The 15,492-nt window shown below is 38.8% G+C and overlaps 1 protein-coding gene across 1 annotated transcript; it reads left to right on the top strand.

Moving 5' to 3' along the window:
* The first annotated feature begins 720 nt into the window (after window positions 1-720).
* On the top strand, window positions 721-4,504 carry arl3b (ADP ribosylation factor like GTPase 3b). The gene is made up of 6 exons (XM_062442309.1): window positions 721-776; window positions 1,233-1,376; window positions 1,989-2,105; window positions 2,220-2,270; window positions 3,019-3,204; window positions 3,306-4,504. Exons 1-6 carry the CDS (start codon window positions 774-776, stop codon window positions 3,351-3,353), a joined length of 549 nt encoding a protein of 182 aa, XP_062298293.1. The 5' UTR covers window positions 721-773; the 3' UTR covers window positions 3,354-4,504.
* Window positions 4,505-15,492: the final 10,988 nt, after the last annotated feature.

Here is a 15,492-nt window from a genome sequence, read left to right as displayed (position 1 = left end):
AATTAATTTTAAAATAAATTAAAATTAAACAAATATGTGATAAAAAATAATATAAATTCAAAATAAATTAATAATAATAATTTTAAAAGAAGAATAAAATTAAAAAAAACATAAAAACAAATTCAATTCGAATAAATAATTACATTAAATTAAACATTTTAAATTCAGTTAAATTAATATTATTTTATTATGTTCTCGTTTACTTTATGTCTAGACTCATTCAAGTAACTTTTGGACTCCAGTCTCCTCAGTCTGGAGTCCCTGTTACAGAAAGTTTGGTCTTACTTTTGAATGTACAACAGTGAAGTATTTTATAAAGCTGTAAAGTGTGTTTATGGCAAAACATCATATTAATAATGCCTGATTTCATCAGTGTCTTGCAAACAAAACTTGTTTCATGATGAATTTTAGACTTTCTGTGATGCACTTTAAATTTGAAGCAAATCTCAGAGTGCTACAAAGTAAAGGCATCAATATTAAAGAAAGATTACAAAAAATAAAATAACATAAATCATCATAAAATAAAAGCATAAAAGCAGCAACCAGCTAAGTTAATTAAAAAAATAGTTTCTCAAAACCGAAAAATATTATTATTATTTGCTACTGTTTTTTTGTTATTTTATTTTGGAATATTTTTGTGTTGTTAATAAACTGTGAAAAAAAAAGCTGTACGTAGCTGTACGTAGCTGTACGTAGCTGTGCGTAGCTGTGCGTCTGACGTCAGCCCCCTTAGTAACCCTCGGCGGCGTCTCCAAGCGAGAGAAAGCAACAAGATGGTGAGTCTAATTTATCGCAATAATTAGCCTTTAACTCTCAACATCAGGCTCCAAATGTGCAAATATCAGCCTTAAGTGACGCTGCCTGTGGTGTATTTACGGGTGAATGTCTCCTGCTGTCCGCAACTTACCGATAAAATAAATATATTAAACTGCAAAAAAAGCTGCCTTGTAGTTGCTTCGTGCAGACATCAGGAGGGAGAGATTAGCTTAGCAAATTAGCTGTGTTTAGCCCCTTGTTTACGTGCTGTTCACCGGCCTCACGCTGAAATAAGCAGCCTGCAAGCTTCAGTAAAAACCAAAGTAAATGTTGTGACTCTTTTCTCTCCTGATCTGCTGTTTATCCTTCATTTATAGGTGCTGTTATAGGAGCTCATGCACTTGCACGGCCTGCAGAGAGATGCTGCACCCCTCCTGTCTTTACTTTAATATTGTTTTCTCACTCTTTTATTACAGGGATTGCTGTCCATCCTGCGTAAGCTAAAGAGCACACCAGACCAGGAGGTGAGGATACTGCTGCTGGGTCTGGATAACGGAGGGAAGACCACCCTGCTCAAGCAGCTGGCATCTGAGGATATCAGCCACATCACCCCCACACAGGTATGCAAAAGGGGGAAAAAAGGTTCATATCTTTTTCTCCAGAGTTGTCTGTGCTCTGTTGTTTCATAGGTAGCCTGGGGAGCATTGATGTTTAGACTTTGTGGCTGTCTGGAGCTCTCCCTCTTCTCCCTTTCTCCCCTCTCCTCTTTATTTCTCCTTCTCTCCCCCGGTCAAAGCAGATGGTCGCCCACCTAAAACCTGCTTCTGCTTGAGGTTTCTTCCCGTTAAAGAAGAGTTTTTCTAGGGCTGGGCAATAAATATTGATATTATATTGATATCTTGATACTTTATAGATATCATCTTAGATATAAAATATTGGTTTATTGGGTTTTTTTGAACATTTATGAAATAAAAGTCAGAAAAATAGTAAAATAAAATTAAAACACATGTGCGAGTGAAGTAGAAACCCACTCTGGGCTTATCTTAAAAGCTCACCTATAAGAGGTAACCCCTAACACTTTTGTTGTGATTTGGCGCTATATAAATAAAGACTGATTGATATGCACACAGAGTAAATATACTTCACTTTGGAGCAGATAGACTTCCCCCTCGTTCTGCGAGCAAATGGAGATCATATCTTCTTCCTCTTGATGTTTTATGTTCTCTCTCCAGGGTTTCAATATCAAGAGCGTCCAGTCTCAGGGTTTTAAACTGAATGTTTGGGACATCGGAGGCCAGAGGAAGATTAGGCCGTACTGGAGAAACTATTTTGAAAACACTGATGTGCTGGTGAGCAGTGGAAGCTTTGTTATCTAGTAAAGTTAAACCTTGCAGTTTTGATCCATTCATTTTTGGAGGATCTGATGCTCATGCTAACCAGAAAAAACGTCTGTCTTGTTTCAGATTTATGTGATCGACAGTGCTGACAGAAAGAGGTTTGAGGAAACTGGACAGGTATGTAGAGCAATAAAGCATAATACTGTTGGGCTGCAACTAATTATTATTTCCATTATCTGAATGTGTGTTATATTTTATTTATTTTAGTTTCATTTAGTATTGCACTTATTTAATATTTTATCAGGTCAAAACATGGGACTTTAAAAAAAAATTGAAGTCATAATACGGGCAGTTTAAGTGTATGTATGTGTGTGCTGGTCAATGACGTGGTGTAACCCAGTGTCAATTGGTGTAACCAGTATTTTTCCATAAAAATCTGATTATATACAGGAAAATAAATGTGAACTAAAATGCAGAATAAATAAAATCCTCTTTAGCAACGCAACAGTGTTTTTCCCCGCAAATTTTACATCATTTGTAACACAATTATTTAGAAAAAAAGGCTGTTTTAAGGATACGTCCTGCTCAATACTGACAAAATTTAAATGTAGAAATACATTAAAAAATATATTCTTTTCACTTGATGTTTTAAAATGAAGTGATTATTTGTATAAGTGCACTTAAATACACTGTAGGTGGATCAAATATTTATCATTCTTTTGTGGTTACACCATTTGACATTTTCAGGAGCATTCAGTCTTACTTTTGGTAATAAATGGTGCAAATGTCATTTCAAATGAAATGAAACCAACAAAAATACAAAATGAACCGTATGCTACTTTTAATACATTCTTTAAGATATTTTTGAACTGCTCATCTTGCCAACCCTTATTTGTCACTGACCCATGTGTGTGTTGCGTTGCAGGAGCTGGCCGAGCTGTTGGATGAGGAGAAGCTGAGCGGCGTTCCTGTGCTGATCTTCGCGAACAAGCAGGACTTGCTGACAGCCGCCCCGGCCTCTGAGATCGCTGAGGGTCTGAACCTGCACACCATCCGGGATCGCATGTGGCAGATCCAGTCTTGCTCCGCGCTCACCGGTGAAGGGATTCAGGTGAGCGTCCAACTCAAACTTCTTTCTCCCCCCTTTTATTTTGCCTCATCATTGTTTCCTGATTCTCACCATCCTGCTGTTTCTCTTTAATTCTCTTCCAGGAGGGCATGAACTGGGTCTGCAAGAGCGTCAACTCCAAGAAAAAGTAGCTTTGCTTCTAGTCTTCTACTACTCAGGAGGAACAGCTGCAGCACACACACCCCATACATGCACACTGACACACATGCGCCCTCCTGAGCCTTAATACGATGGGATATACCTGTGAATGTACACACACTACTAATCCAACATGGACTTGGAGTTTTTAACTTTCTGCATTTCCTGTATCGCTGATGTTTACTAATTTTCCACACATCTTCCCATGTTTTCTTCCACAAAAAAAGAGGAAGGGTAAGGAGGTGAGGAGGAGGAGGAGGGGGAACTTCAAAGGGAACCCATACCAGGAAATCAACCCCCCCCCTCCACCCAGTCTACCCACGTCACCCTCGGCGGTCCCAGCCAATCCCAGCCACCGTCCGCAGCCTGTCAGAACCTCAAACATCCCCATTAAAACTGCTGTCTTTCATTGGAATTCCAGCATGTTCTTAAAACTCTTTCACACTCTGTCCTGGAAACCAACACCCTCTTCCTCCTCCTCCTCTTCCTCATTCCATCTCCATCTTTTTCTTCACCTCATTCTTACAGGTTGATATGTTTTGTGTTTTCTTTTTTTCTTTTTTAAAAATCATTCCACAATGGCTGTAAGCGCTATTTTTCCTGCTATGGCTCTGTTTGAAGTGAGGTATATTTTTGTAACTGTTTTATTTATGGTGAAGTAGAGCGTTAGAGTGCTTTTAAAAAACAACAACCGGTGTAGCTCGTGTGCGTGTGTGTGTGTGATTTTAAAGGATGTCGGAGAAACGGATGTCGGCTATCTTCGACTCTCTCCCCACTAAAAGAATGATACTGTACATGTTAATATGTATAAAACAAATTAAAATGGTAAAGAGGAACTACATTTTTTTGTTTTGGACCAAGTGTAAATAGCTCGGCCCCGTGTTCATATATTACGTTATGCACATGTTATTGAGTATACGTTACCCCGCTGTACTTTATAGTCTATAATGTTTGCATATCTAATATATGCTGGCAGATTTTTAACAGAGGTATATGTTCTGTATGTCCCGATGCATTTCTTTGTGCGACGTTTGGGTAGCGATGGAATTTAACTCTTTAGGCGTCTCCTTTTTGATATTCTTGAATGTAATCTGTCCAGAATTGAAGGTACTGTATGTGAATAAAAACAACATTTAAAAAAGTGTTTAAAGAAATCGTCCAGTTATTAATGAATTAATCCGATTAATACAGACTATTTTTCACTCAGATCATGGATGAGGTCTTTTTTGTTTTGTTTGTAAGATGAACCAGGCTTTAGTGGTCAAACATTGTAGCAGGTGGGGTCAGCTGTTCATGACAGCAGCTAAAGCTTGAGTGAAGAGGCTGCTGTGGGAGACAGCAGTCAGTCTTTAAGAATGAACAATGAATAGAGCCTAATAATGTGTTGGGATGAATATAGTCAGTGATGGAAAGAACATTTACTTAAATACTAATTTTGAGGTACTTTATTAGAGTATTTCCACATTATGCTATACTTCTACTCCACTACATTTATTTGACAGCTTTAGTTTCTTTTCAGATAAAGATTTGACACAATGGATAATATAACAAGCTTTTAAAGCAGTGTGTAGTCAGGCTCACATTTCAGATGTCTATGAGTTGTTAACAGCTCCACCTAATAGTGATTTTCCCCTCTAAACTTCTCACATGGTTTCATTTCAATAAATGTTCAAATGATCCAATATTTCACCAAAAATCAAAGATTAAGGAAAAAGTCCAAAAACTGAAAACACATTTGTGGATATATAAAGTAGTGTAAACTAGCTCCACCTCCAGCAGCTACAACAGTAACATGCTGCTCTAACACTGATGCTTCACTATTAATAATGTAATGATGTCATATATAATAATATATCAGTCAGAGGGACCAAACCACTATTTTTTACTGTAATACTGCATACTACATCACTCATAATACTGCAGTACTTTTACTGTAATACTTTAACTACATCACTCATAATACTGCAGTACTTTTACTAAAATAGGATTTTTCATGCAGGACTTTTACTTGTAATTTTACTCCACACTTTTACTGTATTGATACTTTTACTTAATCAAAGGATCTGAATATTTCTTCTGCCACTTATCAATTTTGAAATGACAGCACCATATTTTGAAATTAACAGAATAAAGAATAAAATCTTAACTCAAATGTTGTGTGTTTGTTCTCACTGTCAGGAGCTTCAGGCAGGTGGTGCTGTACAGTATCTGCCTGCCTGGGGAAGTGATTCATGGCCTGGGGGCTGAGCAGGAGTAGCCGTGCAGTTAGGATTCACGTCCATGGCATGTAAAGCCTGCTGGTTGCTGTTACACATCAGACCACCCGCATACCTGTATCGTCACACTGATTGCACAGAAGAGAGAGGGTTGAAAACAGCCGTCTGACTGCAGCGTGGTCTTCCTCAACCTTTATCGCAGTATGGCTCACTCAGTCTCTGATTAGCTGTTACACCTGTGCTGCTTATGTCTTCCTATAGACGTGTATGTGGTTTACTATGAGAGTCACTTGAGAGCAGCCACATATAGCTATAGTCACATGTCCTCTATTTTCTATGCATGATTATCACCTACATTCGGCTAAATAGGAGCTATTCTCCCCAGAGTCATAGCACGAGATCAGGCCGATACACATGATTATCACCCTTCAGCAATCACCTGAATAATGCATGTAAAGCTACTTATAAAGAAAATAATTTGCAGTTTAAAATGTGCAGAAAACTAAATTACCATATGTTTGTGTAATGGAGATCTGTGAATGAACACTAAAGATGTACGACGTGGAGAACCGGCTCTGTGTGTGTTTAGGAGCCGAATTAAAGGATAGATTTCATTCTGAGACGCCTGGAAGTGTTTAATCTAGTCTGAGAATAAACTAAACCAGCAGTTATTTGTTGTAATGAAGGAATATGTCAACCAAATGCAACATTATGGGTCTTTCATGTGTTTTTAATTGTCTTAGCAACATTAGCGGAGGGCGTTGTCAGCCTGCCTGTCGACCACTTTGGTTCAAACTGAAATATCTTAATAATTATTGAGTGGATTGCCACGAAGTTTGCGGCAGACATTCGCGGCTTTCTGTGCAAAAAGCCTGATGACTCTTCATCTTTTTGGCGCCATCAAAATTTGTGTGTTGAAAATGTTCTGTATTTTTGTGTCGTGTTTGATTTCCTACAGTATATCACTTTTGTATGACAATATTATTAAATACTACAATATGGCATAACATGAGTGTAACCACAATATGTGATAATGATGATAATGATATACAGACATGAAAGAATGGCTCAATCTGTAATGGAGAGAAGGATACCTGTTAGACATACATGTTAACCCTTACATACTGTTGATATTCCTCAATGTATGGGTCAATTTTAACCCGGTCGAAGAATCCCCTCATAAAAATGTCACACAATCACACAATATCATGTCCTTTTTTTACCTAAGACATGAAAATATAACATAGCAATAATGATTTAAATGTTATTTTATTGTCAAATGTCAAAACGGGTCAAATTTGACCCAAACAGTATGTAAAGGTTAACAGCATACCAACAGTATATGGTGATTCAAAGTTAATAAAGGCCTTGTGCCATATTTTATAATTTTTAGGTCTATGTCAAGACCAGAAATAATGAAATTGATCAGTTATTAAAGCTTAGTCAAACAATGTAATGGTAATTTGAGAAAGCGTTTGGATATAATGGAGTCTAAATTAGGATAAGGGTCGGGAAATAACGGTGTTAAATCCCTGAACATGTGAAAGAAAGGATGGACAAGGGAAAGCAGAGGCATATAAGGAGAGGATGCCTCAGTTTGCTTTGTATCACGCTTTTTGATGCACAAGTAAATCTAATATCACCAATTATCACTTTGACTCCTCTAGTTTGATTTTAATCGAAAATACATGTTGAGAAGAATCCTAAATTTCTATCAAATGACCCTCCCATCAGCCTCAGTGGTGCTTTGTGTTTAGTAGTAATTAAGATTAAAAACAGCATGTGAGCTTTGTCATTTTGAGCATGAAAGGGTGCTGATGTTAGCATTTATCTCAAAGACCTCCTCGTGTGGCTCTCGTTAAACGACTAGTTTCACACCATCAGGCTGTTACACACAGTCACTGTTATTTGAATCACTTAATTGGTGGTTCTGGTTAACTCTACTTTACAATACACGACTTTCTAAAATTAGTCGAGCTAAGAGTATAATTTTAACCCCTTCTTGAGGCAGTGTGTGTTTTAAAAAGCCATCTTCGTCATCTACAGACCACATTCAGATCATAAATAACCGTCCAGCAGATATTTAGAGGTGTTACATGTCGAACAGTGAGTGCATGCTGTAGGAACAGAGCGCACTGTGTGGTTTTTACTTTGCGTAACATTGTATGTGAATGATTCAGAGGGCCTCAGAGACGTGCAAGCCAGCCTCTTCTTCTCTCACAAAGATGCTCATTGTCCAGCATTTCCTCTCCTCTCCAACAGACAGAATGTACTAATATTGTTCCACATTTCTGGCTCTTCGCTCCATGTTTCTATCACCTCTGACAAAAGCCCTGTGGAAAATACAACACACCCTCGGAGCCACGTGAAACATAAAGGCGTTTGAAAGATTGATAGCTTTGAGCTTGATGAAAAATATACAGGATACTACAAAGACTTAAGAGTTTATAACCATGCTGTCAGTGCTGTGAGGTTACAGCTGTGCCCACATGCTGATGTTTAGCAATATATAAACATGTTCACCATCTTAGTTTGATGCTAACATTTGTAAATTAGAGCTAAACACAAAAGCTTGAGCACGATGGGAGCGTCATTAGTTTTCACAGATTTTAGTCAATCAGCAACTATCGTTAAAGTGAAATGATGATCCAATTGACTCCCATTCAAAAAACGTATTTCTAAAAACTTTAAATCAGTCATTTCTTTTTACAGTCAGTCATTTTGGTCTCAATCTTTAACTCAGGCCCTCTTATAAAAGTGCTGGTGGTCATTTTGGAAATGATTGCTCTGTTTGTAAGATTTGAAGACTTATACTAGCGGTGATGTCTGCTGTGTGATTGACAGTCGGCTCACCTGCTACTCCTCTCTCTGCACTATGTCAAATTATTGTTGCAGTGTTTCGATGTTGGTTATTTGATTACATCCGCACACTTAACCTAAATTAGCTGTTCCCAGTAATCTAGTTTTGTCTTCCATTTTCCACATCATGAGTGGCAGCACCCTGCTCTCCTCATTTAGAAGATCCGGGCTCCAAACTGGATCATAAGCTCAAACTTTGGGCTTTAAACCGCCTCCAAAGCCAACCTCACTACGTCCTTCTTTATAGTATATATACTGTCTAGGGATTTTACTTAAAAAATGGAAAAATTTGACCCTGATGATGGTGCTTTAAAGAGTGTTATGGCTTGCAATTCATCCTTGTGGGAGCATGAATGCATGCTCCAAATTTGAGGTCAATCCTTCAAAACCACAAACTTTAACCTCATCGTGGCGCAAAAGGAGAAGTGAAGGGACCACCAAAGTTATCTGGATTCATCCTCTGTGGACCATGAATGTCTGTACCAAATTTAAATGAAATCCACCGAATAAAAATCAAGTGTCTGTGTCGCTTGCTCAGCTACAAAAATCAAAAAGGCAATTTCCTCTTTTTTTGTGTGTGTGTGGTTTTTTAAAAATGTTTTATCTGCACATGTTGTTTTGAAACCTTTAAGGGAGCAAACAAGTTCTGTGGTTGTTTTATCAGTGGATAAAAGCATTTCCCCTCCCTGTGTGTGTGTGTGTGTGTGTTTGTGTGTGTGTGTGTGTGGGGGGGGGGTAATTTAAAGGAGCCAGACAGTGTGTGTGTGTATGTGTGTGTGTGTGACAGAGATACATATCGGAGACGTGGGCAACCAGATTACTGCCTCCCTCTCTCTCATCATGGATCAGCCAGCTGTTCAGCAGCTGTGTGCACAAGTGTGAGAAAATGTGTGTGTCAGAAGAGAAGAGGAGTGTTTGTGAGTGTGTGTGTGTGTGTGTGTGTGTGTGTGTGTGTGTGTGTGTGTGTGTGTGTGTGTGTGTGTGTGTGTGTGTGTCAGAGAAAGAAAGACAGAGAGATAGAAAAGCAGCGCTGTAATTTATGCTGCACCTCCGACCCCACGGATCTTGGCTGCCGCTGTCTCTACTGAGGTTTGCTGACGTGAGAAAAAAAGGCAGCGCATCAGAAATCAGCTTCCACCAACTCAGGAGAGGAAAGAGGTGGGAGTAACACGAGGGTGGCGCAACATGATTGAAATGTTTGTTTTTACGTGTACACGAACTGCTGATTGTCATGAGAGGGAAAGAAATGGCATTCAGACTCAAACTGATGTGTCTAAATGACTACATGGCATAAAAAAAGAGTTCATTGTTCACCTTAAGAACAGTTGATGACTCAGAAATCTCACCACAACACCCATTTAGCTTTTTTTTGGGAGCTTTTGAATGATTTCCTCACCATGTTGGCTTTGATTCAAATTTACTTACTCACCTTGAAAACCACAGTTTACAAAAACAACGTCACCGTTAACTTACTATGATAGGAATAGTTCATGGAAATACTCTCATGTTTGAACTGTAAGCTTTAGAGCTACATAAAATGAATCATTAAACTCTTCTGATACATTTTGAGTGTTTTTGTAAAGAAAAAGTACTAAAATTCTCTCATTACAGCCTCTAAAATGGGAATATTTTTCTATGATAATAAACTGAACATCTTTTGGCTTACATTTGAGGTTGCACCTTTGGGAAACCTTTAATTTCAAAGACTGAATAACTATATACACCAAATAATACATGGTAATGAAAAAAATTCATAGTTACAGCCGTAGACATATGTCTATGGTTACAGCCCTACTTAGCTTAGCACAAAGACTGGAAACAGGGGGAAACAGCTAGCCTAGGTTTGTCTGAAAGCTAACGAGTTAACACGTTATATCTTGTTTCTTTCATACAAAAATGTGTAAAATGATCATGTTGTTTTTAACGTTGGTAATGTCAGAGCCCTTCTACAGAGAGCCTGTTCACGTCCTATTAATGCCATTGTACCAAAACTGTACAGAAACTCGCAAAGGTACTCCTCAATGAATGAGTGAATGGAGCTAAATGGGTAAAATAATTACTTACACCTACTTCTACACATAAAAACACACATTTTATTTTAGTTTTTGCAAATATAGTATCGATTATATATCAGAAATGAAATGAAAAACTACTAACGCCCTATCGTTTTTTCTCTTACAGGGGAGACGGTTTTGTTGATTGCGACGCCCTTCCTTGATGGCGCCCAGAGTCTGTAGAAGTTTTAAAATGACGTCAAATGAACAGGAGGATCTTCATGTTTGACAGCCAAATGTAGATCTGGCAAATGTAATAGCTGCTAACTAGTCATGTTGGCCTTAATAAATCTGCTCCCCACACACACAGGCTTGAATGCCATAAAGTGGTGCCACAAATACTTACAGAAAGGTATTTCACTACAAAAAAGCAGCAAAAATCTAATCTAATGTAACTATATCTATCGTCTCTTTCGCTTGAACTGAAAACATCATGAAAATAGCCAGAAATGTTTTTTTTACACCATTAAAGTTACATTTTGGGGCTCCAGCTCCATAGGCCCCCATTCATTCTGGACTACCTCACCAGCGCCCCCTACACAACCAGAAGTTCTCCTCCTATTAGAAATGCTCTGGTTATATGCCAAAGATGCCTGTATGTCGATTTTTGTCACCTTGTTACCATGCTAACTGTTTCCCCTTGCTTCCAGTATCTATGCTAAGCTAAGCTAACCTAGCTGTGGCTTCATACAGGCACGAGAGCGGCATCGATCTTCTAAACTAACTCAAGTAAGTAAGCAAGTAAATAAATAAATTACCAAAAATGTTTCAAAAGCAGCAACTGTACCTAAAAATCTAGGTGATTTTGTTTGTTTTACATATTGTTGAAAAACCTTAATTTTCTCACCTAGATTATCAATATGTGATATGTGAGTGTATTTATATATAATTTAGCCTTTAATCGTGTTTGTTTCTTGAGTTTTTTCTGCATTTTGCTTGTATTTTTTATGTCAGGTGGCTGTTGTGGCATCTATCTATCTATCTATCTATCTATCTATCTATCTATCTATCTATCTATCTATCTATCTATCTATCTATCTATCTATTTTATTTCCTGTTCAGTCACTCTAACACAGTGGATCATCTCTGTGGTCTGAATGGGATTTAGGCTCGAAGTGCTGGGTGGGTGAAGGTAATAATGCAGCAGCTTAATCAGGCTGAGGGGAGGGCGAACACACACACACACACACACACACACACACACACACACACACACACACACACACACACACACACACACACACAGACTTACTGACAACTCATCTTGAGACTTTTTCTCTCCATCCTGTTTTCTCTCTGCAGACCTCCACCCACACACACAAACACACATACACACACACACACACACACACACACACACACACACACACACACACACACAAACATACATATACACAGACACACACACAGGCCCCACCGGAGATATTTAATGTGTTATTTTAATGGTTTGTCCTCTTTAATGTGTCTTATAAGACAAATAAACATACTGAAAGATAAATTAGATAAGCAGTCAAACAGAGAGAAGGGCAGCCAGAGGGATAATTTCCACGTACTTGTATTGCAACAGAAGAGATTGCGAGATATTAGGGTACAAGTGGGAGGACATCATGTTTTTTTAAGGTCATATGAAGACCGAGCAGATGACTGTGTGCTGATGACTGTAGGAAATGGAAAACAATAGCTGAGCATGAAACCAATGCTGCGATTATGTATTAGTACCAGTGAGGACAAACATTATAGGATCAATCTGGTGATATGTTCTTTATTTTTCTATAAAACACAAATGATGAATTGATCCTCGGTAAAAACCTGATAACTTCCTTTGAGACGTCCATTGTATGAGAGGCTTTACATTCAGGGGTGTTTTGAGCTACATGCTAAGTCAAAATGAACACAAATAAACACAAAGTACAGCTGAGGCTCATTTGTTTTGCAGGATATCAATTATGAATAATAGTTTTGATGAAAAGGACTTTCAGGGGAAGTTATGGTGCAATCCAGTTGTGTTTGGAAGTTGGAATTTCCGAATTCCCAGTCAGAAATTTAAGTCAGATTTCCGACCCGGAAAATCAGAAAGGATTAACATCACCAGCCCTGACCTCAAAATCCAAGATAGTTTCCCCATACATCAAGTTGTGTGAAAGTTGTATTAATATCCTGTTTTGTATAATTTGTGTCTCATTAAATGAGTCGTACACACAGCACTGTCCAACTTCTATCTGTCGACATATGGACGTGATGTTTGTACGTGTAAAATACAGCAAAATGTGTTTTAACAACTGGCGTAGTGACTACTCTCCAACAAAAAAGGCCACTAAGAGACAAAAAAGACTTACTTAAAAATTATTACATAGTACCTGATGTGATACGATGTGTGTATATTGTGATGATGATGACAGTCAACAGCAAATATCGGAGCCCTTTGTTTAACCCCCCTTTGTCTAAAACTCCCACTGTCACCCAAGTGAACAGGTAAAATAAGAGGAAGCCACACTCATGTGTCAATCAACGCAAGTGACGCAATACGTGCAGCCCAAATAAATACATAAACACAAGCAAATTTTGGCTCCTACAACTGGTATTGCTACCAACAGTTGACCTGGCTAGAACTGGTTTTCTGACTTCTAAACTGCAACGATACAAACTTGAATGTGACGTCATTCCCCGCTCCGACTTCCAACTTCCAAGGTTAATGTAACGCAGCATTATGACCCTGAGGGGGACATGATTACCCCAAATTTTTATTTTCAATCTATCCAATTGTTGTTGAGATATTTCAGTCTGGACCAAAGTGGACACTCCTAGTGACAACACACCAATGTGCCACATAGTTGTACAAGTTGACATTTTCAATATAAGCTACCTTTACATTAATTCTCCCAAAACACGTCAGAAAATAGTCCCCAAACAAACAGACTAATTTAATCCTGTTTGAGTAACATTTGCCAAAAACTTCCCAACTCTTTTAGGAAACTAAAACAAATCCAGCAATGCATGAAATGCATCAGGCCTGCCATTCCCATAGAGGATAGTGTGTTTAGGTTGCTGGAGTGGGGACCACATGGGGTGCAGCAAAAAACCACAGTGGCAGTGCAGGAAGGAGTTGAACCAGTTTTAACTTTTGCTGAAACCCAACCCGATGTCATGCTGCAGAGGCGAATCATGTTAACCCCCGAACAGACCAAAGACGCCCATGGAAAGAAGAACCTTGTTTGGGGCGGATATGTCTCAGGAGGTAGAGCGAGGCAGTCCACCAATCTGAAGATTGGCAGTTTGATTTCCGTCTCCTCCAGTCCATATGTTGAAGTGTCCTTGGGCAAGATGCTGAACCCCAAATTGCTCCCAAAGACTGTGCCATCAGTGTGTAAGTGTAAAAGCACTTTGAGTGGTCATATGAATAAAAGTGGCAGTGTACAAATACAGTCCACTTACCATTTACCTTGTTTTCCATGTAGCATGGCTGTACACATTAGGCTTGTCACAATAATTATCGACTTATCGTCAGGCGGGGAGTTCCGGTCCTCTGAGCGGATTCTATCAAAAGGCCACCAGGGGGCGACCGTTTTGGTGTCAAAAGGACTTCCGTCTCTATACAAGTCAATGGAGAATTCACCAACTTCTCACTTGATTTCTAACCTCAGTAAACGTTTTCAAAATGTGTTTATGGTCTCAATCGCTAGTTTAAAGCCTTCTTCAATGCAGTATGATGTTCATTTGTGAAATTTTGCCCTCCCTGATTTTATATTTGACGATAAAGCAGGGTATGCATTAGGGCGTGGCTAAGTCGTGATTGACAGGTTGATTGGTTCACAGGTTCAGGAGGGCGCCTCATGCCCCGCCTGATGCCCATATAAGTAGAATCCGTGTTTTTATTTTTCCCGGCATGCACCTGACATTTTCAAGATGGCACTGCTCAGATTTAAAACTATTGGCCTCCGAGCAGCAGTCCACAAACCAATGGGTGATGTCACCCATATATGGACTTATCGTATGATGCATGGACATGACCTTGATCTTTTTTTTTTTACCTCAATATTGCCACACTTCACATCGCATCTAAGAGGCTACATGTCACATTGGCTAAGCGAGCAGTGTCCTCCATTTCTCACTGTGCATGTCCTGAGTGGAGACCTCAGAAGAATTAAAGGTAAATAACTCTGTCCTGGCCCATAACGACAGAAGTGTAGGACCCGCTCTCTAATCCGACCCCCCTTTAAATTATTATGCTATTATATAAACATTATATCAGTGGTATAAAATTATCTTTAAATGATGATAATATTGTTTATCACGATTATTTCTGAGACAATATATCGTCTAACAAATGTAGTTATCAAACAGGCCTACCCAGAGCTCAAGGATTTGTCTTTAAATGGTTTCTTTGTCCAATCCCAAAAGTCTAAAAACCTGAATATATACAGTTTACGATCAGGGCTGGGTAACGGTACTCGATAATTTTAAAGTATTGACTGAAATAAACCAAGATACCAAGTAGTATCGAAATATCTCCTGTCAAACGATACCAGCAGTCGATCCTTTTTGCACCCAGAGCTATGAAATATGACTATTTGCATGGACTTGCTCACAGCCAATCAAAGCAACAAAAGCAGCTATCGTGACAGGTCGTAGTAGACATGGATGTATAAAGAGAACTGGATACAGCTTCGGAGGTGGAGCCCTGTTGATTTCTATGAAGGTTGCTCAGTGGTGCATGAGCCAGAAAGCCACTTCCCATGGTAAAGATATAACCCAGATGAAAACATATTGTGGTGCACATGCTCCCTAAAGACGTCTGCCAGCTGAGACAGCTAACAGATAACTTCCGGCTAACTTGAATGAGGATAAAACAATTCAATCGAGCAGCTCCTCTAGACTTTTGCGATGTAATTGGACCAAATGGATCAAATTCTGATTGTGAAACAACTCATTTTACAGGGGGTATTAGGCTCCAAAATATTTGTATCCCCCCATTTACAGCTGCTTCTTTTCCCATGATCGAGTGT

This window comes from Scomber scombrus, chromosome 21 (assembly GCF_963691925.1).
Source record: "Scomber scombrus chromosome 21, fScoSco1.1, whole genome shotgun sequence".
NCBI classification, from domain to species: Eukaryota; Metazoa; Chordata; class Actinopteri; order Scombriformes; family Scombridae; genus Scomber; species Scomber scombrus.
This window is presented reverse-complemented; position numbering and strand designations above follow the sequence as displayed.